This window comes from Gadus morhua, chromosome 15, assembly GCF_902167405.1.
Source record: "Gadus morhua chromosome 15, gadMor3.0, whole genome shotgun sequence".
NCBI classification, from domain to species: Eukaryota; Metazoa; Chordata; class Actinopteri; order Gadiformes; family Gadidae; genus Gadus; species Gadus morhua.
Window position 1 is genome coordinate 1,674,104 of NC_044062.1, and position 22,922 is coordinate 1,697,025.

The 22,922-nt window shown below is 44.9% G+C and overlaps 3 protein-coding genes across 3 annotated transcripts in view; 1 reads left to right on the plus strand and 2 right to left on the minus strand.

Annotated features, from left to right (window-relative positions):
- ide (insulin-degrading enzyme) overlaps positions 1-10,206 on the minus strand; it is a 29,193-nt gene extending 18,987 nt beyond the window's left edge. The window contains 7 exon segments of the mRNA XM_030379699.1: positions 185-228; positions 231-296; positions 3,011-3,133; positions 5,036-5,205; positions 7,783-7,990; positions 8,458-8,642; positions 9,916-10,206. Coding sequence (XP_030235559.1) covers positions 185-228; positions 231-296; positions 3,011-3,133; positions 5,036-5,205; positions 7,783-7,990; positions 8,458-8,642; positions 9,916-10,001 — 882 coding nt within the window. The 5' untranslated portion in view covers positions 10,002-10,206.
- A 1,262-nt stretch (positions 10,207-11,468) lies between these two features.
- On the plus strand, positions 11,469-18,936 carry kmo (kynurenine 3-monooxygenase). The gene is made up of 15 exons (XM_030379341.1): positions 11,469-11,571; positions 11,874-11,943; positions 12,179-12,276; positions 12,630-12,719; positions 13,208-13,256; positions 14,101-14,188; positions 14,560-14,725; positions 15,005-15,076; positions 16,256-16,377; positions 16,705-16,852; positions 17,133-17,190; positions 17,267-17,349; positions 17,996-18,097; positions 18,201-18,260; positions 18,657-18,936. The coding sequence occupies exons 1-15, from the start codon at positions 11,512-11,514 to the stop codon at positions 18,792-18,794; spliced, it is 1,404 nt and encodes a 467-aa protein (XP_030235201.1). The 5' UTR covers positions 11,469-11,511; the 3' UTR covers positions 18,795-18,936.
- A 417-nt stretch (positions 18,937-19,353) lies between these two features.
- Positions 19,354-22,922, minus strand: part of opn3 (opsin 3) — a 7,555-nt gene continuing 3,986 nt past the window's right edge. Inside the window, exons 3-4 of the mRNA XM_030379342.1 lie at positions 21,608-21,859; positions 19,354-20,388 (exon numbers count right to left, since the gene is read on the minus strand). Of these exons, the coding sequence (XP_030235202.1) occupies positions 20,119-20,388; positions 21,608-21,859 (522 nt within the window). The 3' untranslated portion in view covers positions 19,354-20,118. The remainder of the gene's footprint in view (positions 20,389-21,607; positions 21,860-22,922) is intronic.

Below are 22,922 nucleotides of genomic sequence, written 5' to 3' on the forward strand. Positions count from 1 at the left end.
CGAGGGCTGGCCATTGTCCACTCAGCCTTTCTCAAGACCAAGCCACACTTCAGACCGGTACCCAACCCCATCTCCGGGAGCTGACCCTGCCTCCTACTGGTGTCGGCCCACAGATCAAAGTGTATGAAGTCCCAGGGGGGGGCAGGGTTCTAGGCGGTGGGGGGGGGGGGCTAGCTGGGCTCACCCTGAGGTGCTGCTCCTGGAAGGGATGCTCGGGGAACTCGGGGACGGAACGTTCTTGTTCTCCACCTCTCCGAAAAGCTTCACCACCATGGAGGTCAAGTCCTCCAGAGATTCTGCAAAACACGAGATAAAGAAAGACATGAAAGTACAGCTCGGCATTCGGGGGGGTTCACAGGGACACGAGCTACATGCTAATGAGATTTCTTTTTTTTAAAAGGATTAGTGCGTTTGCACCCAGCATTACTGTGCGGAGAGCAAAGCTTCTATACACGGTGTATTCCCGTCTTCGGAAAACCATCCAAACTCGCCGTCTGTATGGTGGTCTGTTGGTGGCAGACGACAGACATTACAGGAACTAGCAATGCCATATTAAACCAAACTGGTTGATGACATCTTTAAAGCAGCTCTTTGAACCCGTGGTTCAAAGCCACAACCCATAAAGGACTTCCAATGTTCGACTTTTATTTGACTTCATCTGTAATATTCACTTCAAAAATAGTGAAAATAGCCTGAATACCCATCCATGCACGCATCCCCCGTGGCATGCAATGTGAGTAAGATCCCAACAAGTAATTACCTCAACCCTTGTTTTACTGAATAAGAAATGCTGGCAATTACACGCAAGGTTTGTTATGAGAACCCTGAAAGTGCAGTCTCCCACACGTCTTTACCCATGAGGCTCTGCCATTTGAAATACGCTTCATCACCGGCATACTTTAGCCTGATTCCATTTTTGGGAAATTCACTTTGAATGCCAAAGTCTATGCTTCGGCTTTTAGGACTCTGGCGTTGGTCTCACTAACCTTGTCACGTCCAAACAAAATAAAAATCCATGGTCCCATGCCATGGCAGAGTTAAGGGCGTGATTTTATTTTTGAAATGCATCCATCATGTACAAAGCAAAAAACAATCTACTTCCTAGCAACATTCAAAAATTGTTTTTTTACAGAGTTGGGGGTTATAATCTGAGGGGGGAGTTCAATTTAAAACATCAGCGGGCACGAACAACATTAAAAAGTTTTTGTCTTTCAGTTAGTGGAGTGAGGTTGTGGAACAGACTGGGTGTGGGACTCAAGCAATGTCCAAGCATGATCCAGTTTAAAAAGCGGTTCAAACATATGGTTTTCACAAGATACAGGGAGGAAGAAGGGCTTTAACAACGGGTGTTTTCATGAATTATAAATGACTTATGTATTTGTTTATTTTATCTATTTATTTTCTATTTTTTTTTCTATTTTCTTTGTTTGTAAATATGTATTATTAGATATGTATATTTGAGGAGTTAGATTATTACTTGAGTAGTGGAGAAGGGGTAGGTTTAAATAAGCATATGCTTCATCCTACTCCTTTTCGGACATGTTGGGTTCACATTATTACTTTTTATACTGACTATTGTTATTGTTGTTTTCACTATTCTCATTGGATTTGTTTTTTGTTTTTTTATTTTTATTTTTTTCAGTTCACTTTGTTGTGTTACCCGCACATGTTCGAAATAAACTATCTAAACTATAAACTATACTCAAGTCAAATGGTCTAAATGCAAATAGCCATGAATTCATCTTCATTCTGTGTGACTCAGCATATCACACCAGCCGATGAATCACAGCCGATCAGGCCTGCAAGTCTTTGTACTCCATAAATCAAAAAGGTTGGTGGGTGACCACGTTTGGAGGCTAAAGCGTGGGCTTGATAGCATTTGTAAACCGTGGCTTATGATCCCGTCATGACTCGCTAGTTTTTTGGTTAATTTTTAACCAGGGAAATGACTCAATTGCTCGATAAGAATATGAGTGATAGAAAACAGCACCCACTTTCACTCCAGTCAACAACAAAAACATCTTTGACTTGTTGCCAACTGATTAGCAAGAAAGGCTAAAGGTCTCAAATGGAACCGCGGCACCATTCATAAGTGACTCAGCAAATTTTCTGCATTTTGTGCTCAAGGTGGATGTGATGGAAAAGAGTAAAAGTGAGCCAGTGAAATTATGATTTGCACCATTGTCCCCTGATAAAAACCAAAGGGTTAATCTTTCAAATAAACCCCCTCCATCTTCTTTTATTCACTGATAACCGAGATCAGGTGAAATGGCCGGCTTGGAGATGTTCTCCATTAAAAGACAAACCAAAGCACAAACAAAGCCACAACCCGACAAATGACAAACAGGTTTTTGCCTCTGCCTTTTTACGGTTATCCTGGTTCTGAATGATTCAATTATAGACAACATACATAAACCTACCGGACGGGTGATCCCAAACAACCTGTGTTCGACATCGATTTGATGTTAGTGCTCAGTCAATCATGACAAATTGGCAAATTTCTTCTCAACGTAAGACACACCACTATTGTTTCCTGAATGGGCCCATAAATCACAGTATTATGTCCCTTTATTTAAACCTGGGCCGCAGTGAAGAACAGAAAAGATCCAGGAGGACACAACCGACCAGGTGAGATAACCACAGCTACTGCAATAGAAGCCAGCTACCGGTGCCTTTCAGACTACACATCTCAGACATTATCCAACCCATGCATCCTCTGGCCAGGCACTGCTGTCCATTACAAGGACCCTAAAGTCAAGGGGCACAGAGCAGCAACGTGGGGCCCTCCTGTGAATCAGTGTGCCGGGGGAGATTAGGCAGGAAGAAATAGTTGGCCCATTATTCTCGTCTCATCCCAGGGTCAACCAGTGTCCCTCAAACCGTTTCCCCCTGTGATCTCTCCCCTTCTCCCCTCTCAAACCCTTCCCCCTGCGATCTCTCCCCTCAAACCCTTCCCCCTGTGATCTCTCCCCTCAAACCCTCCCCCCCGTGACCTCTGCCCTCTCCTCACCTCTCCCTAGCACGCAGAGACCCATGAGGTTAGACGAGTAGTAGGTGGAGTGGAACTTCAGCAGCTCCTGCCGGATGTCCACGCCCTCCTTGGACGGCCGCGTCTCCAGGGTCAGCTTGTTCCCTTTAAAAACAAAAGAACAATCAATCATTTAAGAGTTAAGAGTTGTCTTTCTCCAAAACACTCTCCCTGCCCACCCACACACACAGGAAAAGCATTAGTTTCTGAGGCCATGTCCACGTTTAATAACCACCAACAGCAAATGCATTTATTTATGCTCGAGTCGTGTTCACATGAGATGAATCTCCTCCACTTCATGATAACCCAAATATAAACAAATCTAGACTGGTGTAAAATATTCACATCACAGGGCCACGCTCGGTTAAGTGGCCGAGTCAGACCAATTAACCCAAACGCATCATGCTCACACGGTTCTTAGTTACCATGACTGATCTGTGAGACAGGCCCGCCGTTTAAACAGGGCTCTACGGTGAAAGCATTTCATTGCACTGCAAGTAAAAAAATATACGAGTAGCTAATAAAAAATAAAAATAAAACATTTTTTGATTTCAGACAATGCATCACGGGTTGGTTTTAAAAACGATCCGTCCAGTGCATATGTGAATGTCACACCAGATTGATAATGAATACATGGATCGGCCTGCTTCCTCCCATGAGCGAGCTGACAAGGGCACCACACACACAGACTCCACACATTGCCATAGCCACAGTAGCATTGTTGTCATAGTTAGGAGACCAGCAAATGATAAACTAGAGAATAATGTCACAAACACAGGGAGCTACGCGGTCAACGCAAATAAGGAATGCGGGAGGTTTACGTACGACTAGCCCTATAGGCCTACTAAAGAAGCCTGACCTTAATTTGAACTATGCACCGTTTAAGGGAATACAAAGCGCAGTGTTCCATCAACTATGCCAACCGTTCTTTAATAGCTTCATGTTTAACGAGTGCATCAATGTGAAATATAAACGTTTTTCACAATGTTCTAAAGCCTTCAAGTTTTATGAAAAATGTGTCCGCTGCCTTGATGGACAATACAAGTTATTGTATTGCATCTGATGCCTGAAAAGTAGGCATGAAATCACTTATTCCTTTATTTTGATGCATCTCTAAGAACAGTATTGCAATGTCATAATTTTCAAATATCGTGCAGCCTTCGCCTAAAAGAGGGATCAGGACAGTTGGGTGGTGTGGACGGACACGGAGGAAGTATAGAGGCAGCAACAACTCAGAGGTCAGGGAGGACTGCAGGACGGTACGACTGAGGGCATGAAGCCCTAAAGGAGGCAGAGCGCCCCGTTCAGACTCAGAGGAGCCCTGACCGGGTTGCTTCCCTCAGGAGCCACTTTCTCCACGTCCAGGCCGAACGCGACACTAGCCTGGTTGGGTTGCCGGGCGGCCCCTGGGTGAACCTTCACCCGCGTTGAGTTTCAGCCGCTGTCAGGCCCATTGTTTACCCTCGCCTCACTGTTCTCACTTAAGGTTCTCCGAGGGCGGGAGTGCCTCAGATCACTAGCCAGGTTCGGCGTGGCGATCCAGTGCCTTTAAAGTGCACGACTTTCACAACTTGTCAGATCCCATTTTGTTCTGAGCAGGAGGATACGTCCTAGATGACTCAATGCTGCCATCAGCTGGCTGTGACGGGCGGGGGGCCAGGGGCCGAGTCGGCACCGATTTGGCTCTCAGCGGGAACTCATTTGAAGTGCATGGCGGCTGTCCACGGCGCAGCACTTTGAACATGCCGAACGAAACGTAATGGCCGACAGCTTAAGGCCCAATCCCATTTCTACCCCTTACCCCTTCCCCTTCAAAACAAGGGATAGGGCTAAGGGGAAGGGGTAAGGGGTAGAAATGGGATTGGGCCTAAAAAGGGCTTGTAAAAATAAGGTGCAAAGTAGCCGAAGATCAAAGGAAAGGAGACCACATGCAGAAGAAAGCCAGAAGTCCAGGTTCTCTGGCTGTGCGAGGCCACCGTGCGCGTGCGCGTTTAGTTCAGCGAGTACCTGTTCCAAACTTGCTGAAGGGATGATCGGGGTTACCCGTGGCCTTCTCCAGCTGGAACAGCCTCCAGGCGTCATTCATCAGGTTCTTCTCGTGCTCAGAGTCCACGGCATTGACCTCCCGGTCCTTGCAGCTCTCGTCAAAAAGCGGGCACAGGAAGAACTGTGCGAACCTAAGTGACAAAAACATGGAGTTAGAGGGCAAAGTCTACTAGCGGCACAGGAAGAACTGTTCAGACCTTAACAACAACAACAACAAGGTTATAGGGCCACGTCTACTTGAGTCACAGGTATTTAAGTTTCAAGTTGCAACTTGGGCCATTGTGTGGTTTGTTGATTATATTCAAATGTTTATTTGGTCCAAATCCTGGTCCGGGTTTGTCTACATCTGCTGCTGTGCCAGGCAGTGCAGATGAAGAAATAATAGATAAGGAGCAAGGAGGAATAATCTTTGCATAAGTGGCAAATGTGGGCAACTGGCATTCAAATCGTCAATGACGTCTGAAAACAAAGCAACTATTTGCATGTCTGCACACAGTGATGAGCCGCGGCATGTCACTGAACACCTGATCCAGCTGGCCAGATAACATCACCTGGGCAGAGCGAATAACAAAGGATGACAGAACCAACCCATACCATTGAACCACTCGGTGACATATGTGCATCCAATACCACACTAATGATAGTAGATGTTAGAGCCTGTTGAGATATATTAGACGCATGTACTATTTCTTCCTGCCCCGATTAAAATCTTGATTGTGGTATTTAATGAAATGTTCCAGGCAGCACCATTTATAGATTCTTTCTTCTGAAACCACTCACGTACATTTAGAATAAATGCCCATCGGGATTTATGACACAATTCATAAAATTGTCACATTGATTCAGCAGTGTCATCAATCTTTCATCATCTCATTCTACCGTCTCGGTTTCTCCCCCTAGGGTGCTGCTAGCCTCCTGGAGCATACCTGCTAATCAGGAGGGGGGGGGGGGGCACAGCAGACACTCATTCATGGAGAAGTAGGTAAGGTAATCTCAACCACAGGCTCATTTCAGACACGACCTCCCTCACACACTACCACTCTCTTGGGTGGCTATCAAGGGGGGGGGGGGGGGGGGGTGTGTGTGTGTGTGTGTACGCTATACGAGACTGGTCTTGGTAACCAGAAACAGTGCGAGAGATGTCCACACCATTGAGAACTTCATTACATATTTAAAACGAAACCTACCGGTCATGGCCGCACACATTTTGCAAAGTGGCACACCCTAGTTCCTGTGCCTTAGAAAACAAAAACAATACACCACAAACGACATGATCTGATGATGACTGCCACATCCAAAACACAACCACAAGCACGCCTGGAACCAGAAAATATCAGGTTTTCCTTGACCTGCGTGTCCTGTTCTTTAGGTTGGAAATATGACGGAGAACCAAAGATTTGTTTTTCTTTCGGTGTGCATTGTGCAACACCCTGCGATGATGACTCAGCCTTGATTCCTCGTTCATGAACCTCGTTCATTTGTTAAAGTGCTATGAGAATATTCTTATCTTGCTATATGAAAACACATTGGGTGGCCTCGCCTGAAGTCTGACTGAAAGAGGCTATCTCCAAGATTTTCATAGATAAATGTCCGTTAAGCCATCCATCGCGGAACGAGGGAATACCCTAGTGAATGAGCCAATGAATGATGAAAGCCCTTCCGTCACAGGAATATAAATGATACAAACTTGGTGTCATGGCAAAAAAAATATTGTATCTCTGGGAAATATCAGTGCTCATCACCAAAGGTGTTGCCACAGAGAATAACACGGAAATCTTTAAAATTGCCCCTTATCTAAACCATTCCGTTTAACAAAGAAATGTAGCTTTTTAGCACAGGGCCCAGTAAATGCAACACCTTTGGTTCAGAAATAGGAATGAGAAAGGTATGGGTGACCTTAAAAGACAACACTGGGCTCGTGGACCAAATCATCGTAGTCGCAAGCCTCTTATGGCGCGTTTCCACTGCAGGGTGCGGAACGGATAGGTGCGGATCGGGTCGCGTTTCCACCGCCAAAAGTGGGCGTGACCCGGACTTTGCCGTACCCGTTCTGGCGTCGTTCTCGGGACTCCTCCGTTGGGGTACCGAAAACGAGACGAAAGGGTCCCGGGAAATTCTAGCTCCACACCCCCTCCGTTGATTGGTCGACAGAATCAACACTTCCGGGTGACGCGGGGATAAAAACAAACAAACAGTAGCCTCGAGGTATTATTCTTTACCATTAACATGTTGCGTAAAACGCTTGCTTGGGCGAACAAGGAGGTGGAGACGTTCGTCTGCATTCTTGGGGAGGAAGACGTTGTTTACGATGTTTACGTAGCTGCCGCGGCGATCGACATCCGGCCTACCACAAAGGGTACTGTCGGCAGTGGAAACGCGACCTCGGAACTGAGCTGGGCTATACCGCCCCCTCCCTACCGCACCTTTGCGATCCGATCCGTTCCGCACCCTGCAGTGGAAACGCGGCATTAAACTGCAGCAGTATCGCACACCCCTGACACAAATGTGAACAACGGCAATATCGCACCCTGGTTGTTGGGAATCAACGTGCCATTAGGGAGGATCAGCACAAAGTGATTCCGCCAAATTACATTAGTAATGGATGTTTTAGTGAAGCCAGCAAAGAAAGTGACACGTCACTCAGACCATAATTGTATTCAAGCCATACTTCAAGGCAACAGGTCTCCCAGCCCGCCCGTGTGGGTTACCTGTCGAGGGCTCCTTCCAGGTGCTCATGGGACACGTCAAAGTAGTAGTTGGTGTGCTCGCCGCTGGTGAAGGCGTTGGAGCTGCCGGCATGCTCGCTGAGGAACTGGCTGTATTCGTTCTCCTTTGGGTACTTCTCTGTGCCGAGGAACAGCATGTGCTCACAGAAGTGGGCCAGCCCAGAGATGTTGGACGGGTCCGATAACGAACCTGTGAAATAAGGAAGGAAGAGGAAACACGGAACAGAAGGAAGAAAGAGGTGGGCAGAGAAAAGAGCACAATTAAGGCCTGAAACTCCCTGACCCGGCTCAGGGCTGCAGCGCTGCGGATTTTAGCAGCAAGATTGGCACTTTACACTCCCTTCCTTTCATCAACGAGAGTAATCAATGCAGCGAGTTTAAGACACAGCACAGCGTGACACTTGTTTTATTTGCGTGCTTGTCAAATGTCACGGCCTTTATCAGCATACAAAATTGGATGGGAGGATGAATATGTATATGAATACAAGTCTCATTGAAAGAAAGACACTTTCCTGGCAAGTACCAAAAAGAAAATCATTGTAATTTATATTTAAAATAAATGAACAGGAAGTCAAATGAAAACAGAATAAAAATGTATGACCAATTTAAAAGGGGTAAAAATTAAAACATACACATCCACGCTTATTAAAGTATTACCTATTTGGACATCCATGGCGGCAGAGGATTTGTCTGTGGTGGGGTCGCTGATGAGCAGGGCCCGCAGCCCATTGGTGAACTCCAGGCCCCGGTACAGCCGCTTGTCTTCAGGGGAGCGGATGATGTCCCTCACAACCCTCTTCACGGCCGGGTCGGTCATTCTGAGGGGCAAGGACGACACAAGCCTGCAGACAAGCACACATGTGAGTTCCCAGTCCCACGAAGAGTGCAGCGATGTTAACCAGCATGCTCTGATTACTAGCCGTGTCTACTCTCGTAACCAAGTCGGTCGGCAACCGACTTTGTTGGTCGTAATGACCAACACGATGACCTCGATTTATTTGATGTTGTTGTAGGGTGCAGCATGCGTTGATGACAAAAGTCATTACGTTCTTAACAGACAGACTGACACATACAGATACATACACCAATACCAACTTTAGGCCCCAACTCATGGCAGAGCCCTCACTGAGAGTAGTCTACAGACTGTCCGCAAGGGGCTGAGCAGATTGCAGAATTCAGTCAACTGGAAATTCAGCCAAACTCTGGAGCAAGACCATACACCTGGCAACACATTACTAGGAGAGTAGTTGCTGTTAAGCTTCCTTACATGCCATTGACGAATGGTTTATGCTGTTGGGGCATTACTCTCAACGTTTGCATGCAATGATGCATGCTGTTTTTCATTAACATAGTATTAATGCATGCAATTGCCTCGGGGTGAGATAACACTTGAACAATTGCCGACAGGCTACCAGTCGATTGCTCAGACAAAGGCATAGGTTGCAAAGAAAGTTACATCTCTTGCCGTCACGTTCACTTAAGAAAATGTCAGGCATGGGTTTCAAAAAAACAACTAAACTAAACTTATTCATCTCAGTGGTAATGAGAATAAGCTTAGTCTAGAAATACAATTTATTGATAATATCGTGGATCATGCAGGGTCACGTGAAATGGTAACGTTAACTTAAGACGCATAAAGTGTGGGGGAGCCTGGCGTCCACTCATCAAGATTAACTCGGCTTTCAATGGGAGTCATGGCCTAGTGCAACATGTACCAGAAGACGCTTGATGGATGAGAGACTTCAGCGTTACACGGCTGGTGACTGGGAGTCACGCTGGCCTTGTGCAACATGTACTAAAATATAACACTATCCTGGACAACTTTTGTTTTCCATGATATATCTTTAAACTGTTACGCAATACGTAGAATATATTGGTCGCATCTACTATTTTGCAGATAGACTAAATTGCCTCCCATCACCATAACCTGACCCAATGTAGCAACAAAGCTAACGGGTGTGTTTGGTAGCAGCTCTTGGTTAACATGCCGGCTCTAACGAGTCTTATCAGCCCACCAAATGTCACCTCGCTGGCCAGCTAGCATGCTAGTTAGTCATATCACAAGGTGCGTATAATATTTTCCAAGGCTATGCAGTTTCGGTCGCAAATACTTACCTAGAATCCTGTTTAACGTAGAGACTCTTCACCGCCGGCAAAATATTTCTGGTAAACTGGGCCGATCGGTGAATGCGCTGAAACATACTTCGGACCCATGGATAACAAATCCTCGATTTCAGAGCGCCATTTTTAAAAGACTAAAGCAGACGATGCCAGAACCAAACGAATGATACAATAAATTTGATTATTCTTAAATGTATATTAGTACTCGTTCATAAAAGTATCTATTATCAGCAGATAAATCGACGGGAAACGCAGAACGAGGACTCTTTATGGTTTAAAATTCAAAGAATGAGAGGAAGTTCGATTAATTGTCCTGTTCATTCATTTCAATGGAAGATAATTTGCGACCGATATTGAAGAACTGTATAGCTAAAAAATAGCCACTAGATGGAGACCGAGCTCCTAAACAGTATGGTTGACCTTATCACTATTATAACAGAGAATGTCTAAAAGACGGGCTCTGGTTATAGCTAGTTATGATTCCTATGTGGGATTGGCTACATGATACATGGTGGGAGTCTGGGTCCCATGAAAAAGTACAACCAAATAAGCACTATTTATTTATTTATTTCCTCCTGTATTTTTAGTTCCAATTTCCTATGTGAATGGTTTTCCATTATGACGGTGGTGAGAAGGGCAGGGGCCCTCGTCACGTGGCCCCTGGCCTGGGAGGCATCTAGATCCGGCAATTCATACATAGGACACGGCGGCGACGGAGCTGTCTTCGTAGGACTGTGATTCAGGGCTTTGTTTGGGAAGTTGTGTGGATAGAGAAGCTCGACAGGGCTGTGTGGTACATTTTGTGTGCCTGGAACTGTTTCGGGGAAATTTTCATTGAACCAACCTTCTCGTAGACCGAGTAGTCATGCATAGATACATAGGGTCCCGTACATAGAGAAGAGCGCCAAGGCCAATCATATTCCGTGGGATAGATAAAGATTTATTTAATCGTAAACCTCCCGTGGCCCGATACATTATATTCTTCCATTGAGACCATGGATGAGATCACCGTTGCACATAATTACAGCTGCAAGCAATAATCAGTGAACTTGCAACCTCAATTGGCTCAAACCTGTGATGCAGGTTATCCCGCATGTCACTTTAAGGCCCACAGTCAATGTTTGCTCTAATCTGATCCACCGGACCAAAAATCCACAATTCTGTAATGATGATTCATTGATGAACGGGTGTGTTTTAGCCTAATAGCCTAGGTGGTTTGGCCAATGCATGGGGGTTGGGTGGGAGCTTATAGGACCATAAACGGTCGTTGTTAATAGTCCCATAGTGGATGGTCATTCATTCATTCTTTACTCGAGCATTCACAGATCGGAATGTATAATGCACAGTCACTCCAGCGCGGAAGATGGGAGAACTGTTGCACAAACGAAGGTCGTCCTACTGAAATGAAAGGGAACTCGAGTCCACGTGACACGAAGTGAAATATCGGCTGGTTTGATTGGTTGAACCCCATGGACTTTGACCCGCCCTCAAAAAAGGACACAAAAAACAAATCTAAATTGTTATTTGGAATCACTTTTCCATTCCGAGTACGGGCTACACCGTTGAACGAGTTGCAGTGGAGACGTTACGATGGAGTCTGGAGGGAAATCAAGCAAGGATAAAGTTGTGGCTGTTGTAGGGGGTGGTTTGGTAAGAGGAAAAGAAAACAGTTACGTAGGCATAGGCCCTACTGTGTACAACCGGAGTTTGCGTAGAGCAGGCTATAGTATGTAGGTTATACAAAGTAATATTGAACGATATTTTAAAATCAGTGTTATTTATATGCACAGCCTTTTATAAATATGTCAACTGGTTGAGAGACGTTTTATTAAAGGCTTTTATTGCAAAAAAAGTTTTAAAAAAAATAAAGTGTTTTCTGAAGTGTAATATAATTGTTCTGTAACTGCACAATGTCATTTTTAAAATCGCATTGCTGCTGTCATTATTTTTAGGTTGGAGCTCTGAATGCCTGTTATTTTGCCAGAAGAGGATTTCAGGTGGAGGTATTTGAGTCACGTGATGGTAGGCCTAACTTACATATCAATCTTCCATAACAACACCAGATAACAATGCATTGTATTTGTCACATTGAAATATGTTAGATCCCAGGAAGAATAGCTGCTGCTTTGCAAAAGCTAATGGGGATCTAAATAAAAACAAGAAAACAAACCCTGATTTCTTAATTCAAACTGATAAAGGCAAACCTGCAAAGATTCAAATATGCATGCATTCTAACTTGTGCTTTATTTGTGGTCAGATATCCGTGAAGCCAAAATCGTGCGGGGACGGAGCATTAACCTGGCCCTGTCCCACCGCGGACGCCAGGCCCTCAGCCGGGTGGGGATGGAGGAGAAGGTATGGACGACGCTGCTGTGGGGTTGGATACGTCAAGAACAGTCGACCACAATGCAACCAAACACAACACACCCACAACCAACGTACGCACATTCACAGGGCCACAAGGCTCAACCAAAATAAAATGCCTTTCTTTTAAACATATCCTAAAATGAGATTAGATGCATACTTTATCCATCCCTGTCGGGGAATTTGGTTTTATCCCCAGTAAATAAAGGGCACGTGTGATAGCAATTATGCACATATAATCACTCTGTAATTAAATCGGTGACACCTCATAAATATTTGACTCCCAAATAGCATCATTACATAGCTGTCCATTCATACACGCCCGGGATTGTGTTTTCCCCCAGATTGTCTCCAAGGGGATACCAATGCATTCCAGAATGATCCACTCTCTGAATGGGAAGCAGTCGCCTATTCCCTATGGCAAGAAAGGCCAGGTAACTGTTTGTGTAATGTGTCGTAATGCTGGTCTTGTATGCTCTGGTTATTCCATGTACAACATGTGGGCAGCTTCCCCCCAGCTTCCATCAACCACACACTCTCTCCTTTTCACACAATATGTTAATGTGCAGTGGCTTACGCTGACTAACTTTGATATTATATCTATGTTAACATTTGTTTTATAAATATATTTTTATACTTTGTGTTACTTGATTAATGAATGGCATTTGAATTGAAGTTCAGAAGGATGGTATAAGGTGGCTGAAGTGGTTTGTTTATCTGAAAGGAACCAAGAGCCACCAGTTCCCTCTGATGCTATCCATCTCTAGTCGTTCTGAAAACCCCATCACAGTTCTATGTGTGTGTGTGTGTGTGTGTGTGTGTGTGTGTGTGTGTGTGTGTGTGCGTGTGCGTGTGTGTGTGAGAATTGGAAATGCACTTTCCCTAATGGCTTGTGATGGCTAATGGTTTCCTTTTACTTCAGTACATACTGTCGGTTGACCGGGCCAACCTGAACAAAGAGCTGCTAACGGGTGAGTCCAGTGAAACGGTTAGTCTCTAATAACTCTAGTTATAAACCTAGAATGCCAAGTTGACCAACACATTTTAATGTTCATCCATGTAGTATTAGAATTGTGTGCTGCAATTGCAAACAATGTGCACAATATTCCAGTTCTGCATTACAAAAGTGCATTGGATATAAACTGCACTACAATAAGTATAATTTTTTTTTATGCTTTTATCAAGATTACCAAAATAAGTATACTATCTTGCTCAAGGGAATTCAGAATTTAACCCAGAACCTTTCGCTGTCCTGTCTGGGAGTCAAACACGCTAGCACAAGACTCCAGTGCTTTTCAAAAAACGGTTATGCATAGGTGAGCTTGTTTACGGCATGGCCTATGTACCCACCGGAGGACAGGGAAGGGAACTAGGGAATTACTTTGGTCAATCATCTGACAGAACCAATATTGACAGTTTTGGGGGGTTGCCCCAAGCAGAACGGGAACACCCAGCGATTTAATTAGTCGACTCCTCTCTGAATTCCCACTGATGGTTAGAAACCTTTATGTGCAGGTATAAGGTTTGAGAGGGTTATTTATGCATCGGGTCATTATTGGCGCAGTGTGACCTTTATTACTTTGTCAATGTATTGTTGACTGGAACACAACTTTTAGAACTTTAGTTATTTTTTTAATTTGTTTTATTCTGACTACCATGAGATCAAAGGGTCTGCTGGAAGGGTCTTCCAGTGATCGAGTGGTCTTTGCTTTCAAAGGGAATGGGTGTACCTGTCTTTATTTTAATTCTGTACTGTGTTGCACTGCATTAAAACCTTCTGCTGCTGCTTGTACGTCTCTGTTTCTATGACCAAAGAGGCAGAGAGATATCCCAACGCCAAGATGAACTTTGACCACAAACTGCAGGACTGGAGTCCTGACACAGGGCTGATGACCTTTCTCAGGTAAATTGTTCTCCCTTGCTCTTACACACACACATGCACGTACGCACGCACGCACATTCAATAATCTATTAACTTCAACCTGAGGACAATGATGACAGATAGAATGCAATCTCCAACTCTGGTCTCCAACTGGTCTGCTCTCAGTTAGGAAGAGCACATTCTATCTTATAATATGTTGAGTCAGGCGAGTGACCATCATCAATAACACCCGTGAGATTGATTGATTATCGATTGCGATGGATTAGTGTGCATGTGGTCACCCGTCTGTCGATGGCCCCAAAGGAAAATCGTACGATACGAGATGTCGCATAGTGTATTCAAAGCTGGCTGTGGTCCCCGACCCATGTGCTGTTGTTGTGGCTGGAGGGCAGGCCCGACGGCAGCGCGCAGTCGCTGCAGGCCGACCTCATCGTGGGCTGCGACGGCGCCTTCTCCACCATCCGCAAGCAGTTCCTCCGCCGGAGCCGCTTCAACTTCAGCCAGACCTACATCCCCCACGGGTACCTGGAGCTCACCATGCCGCCCGTCGCCGGAGAGGTGAACCTCCTCCCCCCTTCCCCCCCCACCCCCCAGACGTCCCCACATTACCTGTGGGAGTTGGCTTCAATGGCCGACCTGCTCTTAAAATGTTCTGTTTCCGTACTCGCTGTAATCCACGCCTCCGACAAAGGCAGCTTCAAAATGACAGAACACTACGACATTGCATTCAGAGAACGTAATATTGTGTATGTGTGTTGTGTTTTTATTACGTAATATGCAATCTGTTCTGTTTCCCCCTGTATTCGTGTCATGTTTTATGGTTTTTTTTGCCCCCAGTTTGCAATGAAGCCAAATTATCTTCACATATGGCCCCGAAACACGTTCATGATGATTGCCCTGCCAAATCTGGTGAGTGTGAGCTTTGTTCTACAGCTGTTTTATTACAAGCTAGGCATTTATAGCATCTATGTAATATAAATTACATAGATGTGTGTGCAAAAGCAGCTGAAGCTGCCGGAGCTGGTCACCTTGGGAGAATTCAAAGGAATCCTGAAGGACAGAGAAGATAGTTCTCTTGGTCAATGCAATTGTTTGTAAAGCTATTTTCTGATAACGGCCGGGTTTTTTCATTCATCTGTCACCAGTTTATTTATTTAATTTTTAACTGTACTCATTTCAATCTTCATATAGTCTTGTCCCTGATCTTGTATTGTACTTTACCTGACGTTGAATGTGGTGTATGAGAATTGTGGTTGATTGCTCTTATTATATCATGGTGCTGCCTTCTTGGCCAGGTCATTCTTGAAAAAGAGATTTTAATCTCAATGAATTTTACCTGGTTAAATAAAGGATATTGATTGATTGATTGAAATGTGATAATAAATGTGTTAATTATTTAATGAAATGGTTGCGACCAGGCTGAGGTCAACATGACATGAATAAGTTAGTAACACACACAGGTAGCAATGTCAGCTCTATTAAAAGTTTAAACAGCAAGGAGACATAAAATATGAATCGAATATGAATATGATATATGATGTTATATGTATATTATATACAGATGTGAACAGGAATTATAAATAAACGTGGCTGAGGATTTGACAGAAGCATCCAATACTGAACTTGAAATAGGATCAGCGTCTCTCCAGGGAAATCAAATGATCTCAATGAATCTACTTGATGTGAACAACAGACCATCGGGTGACTCCCACAGTGTAATAAGATGAGGAGTATGTAACGTAGGTTTGACTCTCATCCCCCCCCTCCCTTAGGTAAACAGGAGCTTAATCTAAATGTGAATCTGTGCCTCCTCATCTCTCTCATCTCTTCCAGACATGTTGATCTCCTTCATATAGTCTCCACCTCCACCCTTTGTCAGGCTTAGTTCCTCTCTCTCTGTTCCTCTTTCTGCTTTACTCTCTGACTCACAGCCCACACGTTTGTGTTGATAGTAATGCACTTTTCAAGTGTGAGTTGCATTTTGTTTTGTTGCATGCAATATTGAAAGGAGGAATGGCGGTTTAAAAAAAACACAGTTGACTTATAGTTTTAACTCCAACATGAAATTGTTTTAAACCTTCATTCCAGGACAAGACATTCACCTGCACACTCTTCATGCCGTTTGACGAGTTTGAAAAAATCACCACAGGGGACGACGTGATGGAATTTTTCCAGGAATACTTTCCCGATGCCATCCCACTAATCGGAGTGTAAGTTGCCTCCCTCCCTTCCCATCCTCCTTCCATCTAATTACATAATGGACCCCCGGGGGATTATTTCAAGGTCTATTTGCTTTTACTAATACTGTATAACCATCTTGTGACGACCAGTGCTGGAGGGGCAACAGGAGCAAAAACGAGATGGGATCCAAATGCAGACCACACTAGATTACTGATGCCGCTTCAGGCTGTGTACTTTGGGGATCGAACCAGGGACTGATTAAGCATTCAGCTCACCCAGCCAATCAATTCTGAATGTTTCCATTCACTTCTATTGCTTCCTTGTTTTTAATGTGTATGCTTTTGTATGTCTCGTAGAGAGGCACTTAAGACGGACTACTTCCGCCTGCCCGCCCAGGCCATGGTGTCCATAAAGTGTTCCCCGTATCACATCAACGACAAGTGCGTGCTCATGGGAGACTCTGCCCACGCCGTGGTTCCTTTCTACGGACAAGGGATGAACGCAGTGAGTGAACCCGAAGTAATGGGTGGGGAAGAAGGAAGGGCAGGGTCTTGGTCCACTGAACAAGTCCATGTACAGGAATGGATAAATGAAGGTCCATTTATTCCTCCCTCCATCCATTCATTCAATGTCCATAGATCGATCAAGGCACATTTGACATTGGAGAGAAATGTCCATTGAGGACGATAAAAGTCCATCCTTTATCAAAGCACATCCATAATGATTGGATCGACCTTATCTGTCCATCATGGCCATGTTTGTTTTGTGCCTGTTTTCCCTGCAGGGCTTCGAGGATTGCATTGTTTTCGATGAAATAATGGACCAGTGCAACGAGGACTTCAGTGAGTGGATTGTGAACGCAGTTGGGACTATGAAGGCCAACAGTTGATGCCGGCTAATTTTCCTCCACTGTTCCAGGTGCTGTTCTGCCCGAATACACCCGCGTTCGAGTACCTGACGACCACACTATTGCAGACCTGGCCATGTACAACTATGTCGAGGTACTGCACCTGTTTGAGCTATTATTAGAGAATATTCCCATGCCAGATATTGCCTTAACTAGACAGAGATAAAAGATCAAATCATCTTGTTAATGGAATGGAGTGCCTTAGGCTGTCATCCGTATCTGCTTAAAATGAACCTTGCCCGAACAGCAAAACAGCTTTTGGGGTGAAATGATTGATAACATTGAATTTTATTGTAAAGCATATTGACGTAACCACCATTGCAGGATCTGCAAGTGACAACCCCCATCCCTAATGGTAGAGACAATATCCGAGGCGTCTTTAAAGAGGGCGTCTTGATTCCCCTGGTTCGTGGCTGTCACTGACGGTCAGCCATTGACGAATGATTCCAATTCCACTGTCATATAAGGCCTTGGGAAGAAAGTCTTGTACAAGGAAACTAGAAGGAAGACGTCAACACCTAGTATTAAACGTGACAGCTGGAGTCTCTTGCTCAGCACCTTAAGCGTCTCTCTCTCGCGCGAGTGTGCTGATGAAGAGTTGTTGACATTCTCAGCACTCTTAAATGTGTCTCTGGCTGGAACCCCGTAGTGGTTGTCTCCTCACACGATCAGCTCCTCACTTTAGGGACTTGTTTGTTTGATGGTTAAACTAACGTAGCTTTCCTTTTGTTGTTCCCCAGATGAGAGCGCACGTCAACTCCAAGTGGTTCCTCTTCCGGAAAAAGGTTGACGACATCCTCCACTTTCTCCTGCCCAAGAAGATAGTCCCCTTGTACACAATGGCAAGTGTCGCCTTTGAGCAAACCTCTGAAACGATCTGTTGCATGTTCATTACTGTTCGAAAAATCCGGAACTGTGTTTGACCTTTTGACTGTCTTCGTGCAGGTCACCTTCACCAGAATCAGATACCACGAGGCCTTGCAGCGCTGGCATTGGCAGAATAAGGTGAGGCGTTACACTTCTCTACCAGAGAGTGTATGATGCTCTGGTTATTCTCCTGGTACCATCGTGCCTTTCAACAGCTTTTTTTTTATCATATTGCATTGCACACGTTCTTTATAGCTTTAGGAAAGGTCATTCTTTTTCTATTTTGCTGTTGGACTTACATTATTCTGTTGGTACAAACGTCGTGCCATCCTTTTCTCATTTGAAATTGATCCTCAATGATCTGAAAACAAATACTGGGACAAAACATGGGGACAGATTTATGATGCATCTTCAGCCTACATTTAATTGAATAAATGCACGATTTTATTTCTGGAACGATGAATAACAATAATAATACAATTATTTAATAATTGACTGCACATGAAACTCACCTGTTGAATATATTTTCCCCAGGTGATCAATCAAGGCCTGCTGGTTTGTGCTACTGGGGCGGTTCTGGGAGGCTCATACCTGATAGCTAAACACCCTCCGAAAATACAGAGCATCCCTATTGAGAAAGTGTGGGACAGACTGCTAAGCCTGAAAGTCTGAGTAAAAATGAACCTGTCCGCTATCGGAAACCCAGAGGTCAGAGGTCATGCTCAGAATCTGTCTGATTTATGTGTCATCCTGTTAATTGTTGCTTTTAGTCACTTTGATGTTTTCTTGAATAAATCAATTGTTTTGCCTCTTTGATGCTCTTTAACATTTTTGGCCACAATCATATGAGTTTAGGAGTTTCTCTCTATATATCTCGAAGATTAACATTGCATCCACTTCAGTCATTGTTTTTCTTTTTCACCTACTTCTCTTCAAATCCCCTCCACTTGTATTAGTGCGGGGGAGGTCCAAAGGCTCCCTGATGGATTCACAGCAAATAAGGTTATTATTGGCGATGGAAATCCATCCATCAAGTCTATATATATCTGGCAGGCGTCCGGGGAGTGTAGATGGGATTTCGTTTGTCTTGGGAGCAGTTTCATTTTATTTCCTGGCTTCCTAATTAAAGTCTCAGCCGCCTCACATTAAAATTAAATCAGATGTCCAAAATTAATTCGTTCAACCCTGTTAATAAACATAAAATTTTATGAAAATCACACACAAACACCTGCAGGTTTAGCCTAAAATAGTATCTCTTTATTTAACCTGTAAACGCACACAAAAAAGCAAACAACGGAGAGAGAGGGAGTGAGCTATGTCCTATGACTAAGTGCTTAGACGTAGACCATTAACCCCAACACCACCAGCCTATGAACTGACGTGAAACACCACCAGCCTATGAACTGACGTGAAACACCACCAGCCTATGAACTGACGCGAAACACCACCAGCCTATGAACTGACGTGAAACACCACCAGCCTATGAACTGACATGAAACACCACCAGCCTATGAACTGACGTGTTAGGCGCCACAGTCACAGGCAGCAACCCCAAAGCCCTCCAACCCACCATACAACTCAGCCGCTTGAACCAGGCTAAGGTAACTCACGTGACCAACTAAACCGATCTCAAAGGACCAGCATTTAAAAACATGAATAATATCCAAAACATGACGAGTAAAATTGCACCTGAATAATTACCCATTCCCGGGTCTTATCTTACCTTCGTTACATTTTTATGACCCATTGAAAGTCTCTACGAGATACACAAGGGGAACCAGGTGTTGGTAGTAGTGGATCATCAGCCGGTGCCCTCCTGGAAGCGGTTCATGTACCGTGAGCTGGTCACCTGTACCACCAGGTCATCCGGTCGGGCAGTGGAAGAGTCGTTCTGTCCCAGGTGGCTAGAGAACATCTGTTTCGGGTCGGTGTTTCCAAGGTGTATTTATACACACAGAAGAGCAGGACGGAGGGGGGGGGGGGGGGCACCCCCGCATCACAACGGCCGCACCTGGATGACGTTGACCTCCGAGGGGACCCCGTCCGTCGTGGTCGTCTTGCCCGACTGGTTGAGGTCGTTGCTGGCGATGATGAAGACGATGGAGGAGGAGCTGAAGGTCACCCTCTTCTTGGGCCGGTCCCGGCCCACGCGGGACATGACGCTGGGCCGCAGCGGCCGCTGGACGGGGGCCAGCGGCCGCTCGTTGAGGTTCCGCTGGAGCCAGGAGACGCGCCAACAAAGCAGCTGGAGGAAGCTGCGTCGGAGCTGAGGGGGTCCGGGGAGAGAGGAGGAGGAGGAGGAGGAGGAGGAGGAGGAGGAGGAGAAAGAGGAGGAGGAGGAGAAGGAGGAGGAGGAGGAAGAGGAGGAGGAGGAGGAGGAGGGAGGAGGAGGGGAGGAGGAGAGGAGGAGAGGAGGAGGAGGAGGAAGAGGAAGAAGAGGAGGAGGAGGAGGAGGAGCGTTTAACTATACCCTTGGAAGGATTATATTAATATTGCCTTTTATGCTATATGAAGGAGATAAGTGTGGATGATTAATGAAGAAACGGTTATTAAGAAGATGGTCTGATGTTGTGTACCAGCAGTATGTGCTGCGTGTTCAAATGTGAAATTTGATAGAAAATGTTGAAAAGAAAGGAACGGATAAGTGTATCTACAAAGGGTAAAGGATTAGGGAAGCTAGGGGAAAGGTTTGCCCAAAATACGTGGCAAACCAAGTTCGGCTTGAAGACCATGAACACAGCAGAAGTTGGACGATGTTGAAGCCATGTCTGGGCTTTGTTTGATAAGAAGCCTGGCACTAGGAGCTTACGGGAGGAATCACACAGCGACAGAATAAGGACGGTGTGCCAAAGCTGGAAAAGCTCTGCAGACCAGCTAAGCTTTTGAATTACATTCTTAACATTCTAAATAAAGGTCTTCGACTTTATTATGCGGTTTCCTGAACTCTTTTCTTGTTTGAGTTTAAGCGTTGAGAGAAAAAGTTTAAGCAGAAGAGAAAACCAGGACGTCAGAGAGAAATATGAAGGTATTAAATGCAAGGCCACTTTAACAATGAACCATTGTGCCTTTTATGGCCTGTGATCCCATTTCTAGCTCTGAAAAGGTTATCGTCTTCTGGTATGTCCTTGCGGACTTCAGCACATGGCTCTAGTACACCGACTGCTTGTGGCGACAATCGTTTGCCCTTAAGAGTGTATATAGAGGACGTCTTTGAAAACGACCTTTAAAAAAGCCAATGGATCATCAAATATCTAGAGCTTACGTCAGCCTTCTCCGGCGACCCCATAAGCCCACAAGAGGAGCCCATGTGGGGACCCGACCCCCAGGTTTGGAACCACTGCACTAATCATATAGACTCAAAGACAAACTATGCCTCATGGATGGCAGAGGAGATGCAAATAAATATGACAACATATTGGATGGAAATAGCGTGACACACAATTAAGAATATATACTTTTAATAAAAACTAAATAAGTGATCTCACCTTTTTGCTCATCAGTACATATATGAGAGGGTTGTAGGCGGTGCTGGACTTGGCCAAGACGGAGGGAACGATAGCCATGAGGGGGGAGACGGCGCTGGGCCGGCCGAACGCCTCCATCATGGACACCACGGCGTAGGGCGTCCAGCACACCAGGAAGCTCAGGATCATCAGCAGGAACATGGCCGCCACCTTCTTCTCGTAGCGCAGGATCTTAACGATCTGCATCGTCTGCAGGTCCTCGATGGAGCGCAGCTGCGGAGGACGAGAGAACGGGGGGGAGAACAGGTGTCGTTAGGGTAACAGATCCCAGCGGTCCTTAGCCCTTCATCCCTCAGCGCCTCTCCGCCCCTCGGAGACCCTCCGTCGGTGGTTCAAAGACCAGCAACAGACCCTGGACGACGAAGAGAGGAACTGACATGACGTATGATCATTGGTTGCATTGCAATAGTTTAATGCAATGTCATCATAAAAATTTAAAACATATTTTAACTACTTTGGTGTGATGTAAATTCAGCATTTTATTTTCCAAAAAGTAAAAATTAAAAAGTTATACACAATATTTTTTGCTTATTTTGGTAGTTCAATATTGAAGACGTTTTCCAGACTCCCAATTGTGGTCATCCAAGTCCTTTGAAGCTAGAGAGCATAAAAGATGAAAGCCACGACTCAACCTTAGATTCCCTCAGTCCACGGAGACAAGGGTGAGACAAACATTGAAGGATAATGAGTGCTTCCTCGCCCATCTCTCAGGCTCTGCAACAACATTAAAAGTAAATTCACACGTAGAGTCGTTTTTAGTGAGTTGTCAAGAGGAGGTGATATATGAAATGGCAGCCATGCCATGGATGAATGGGAAAGGGTGGATAATACATAGCAAAACCCATACAACAAACCCAATTCATGGGGCCTATTTAAAATGCATAGATAGATATACAGATATACATTCTTGTGTGCATTCTAAATCCTTGTTCATTGTCAGATCATAGCCTACTGGGACTAGTTGTTCCTGGAGCTTCTTTTAAGACAATGAAACAGATAAGCAAGCCTAGTACTCCCTGGTATAACAACTACTTCCAACACAGTCCACTGTCAACTCTCTTCACTTAGTGTCTGCATTAATAAATTAAACCGACTGGGGAAAACATCTAAATATTCATAAATTCAAATGGTTGGAGTGAAGCTGATGAGTGGAGCAGAGAAGTAAATACAAAAAATGTAAAAGTACCAGAAACAGGATTGGTACAAATAAATGGATCAGTTGGGAAGAAATGCATGGTGTGTGTGTGTGTGTGTGTGTGTGTGTGTGTGTGTGTGT

Bases quoted from the DNA above. Each gene is read 5' to 3' on its own strand.
- kmo (XM_030379341.1), top strand. From the start codon at position 11,512: ATGGAGTCTGGAGGGAAATCAAGCAAGGATAAAGTTGTGGCTGTTGTA. The intron at 11,572-11,873 runs GTAAGAGGAAAA...CATTATTTTTAG, and splicing joins CTGTTGTAGGGGGTGGTTTG to GTTGGAGCTCTGAATGCCTG. The intron at 18,261-18,656 runs GTGAGGCGTTAC...TATTTTCCCCAG, and splicing joins GCTGGCATTGGCAGAATAAG to GTGATCAATCAAGGCCTGCT.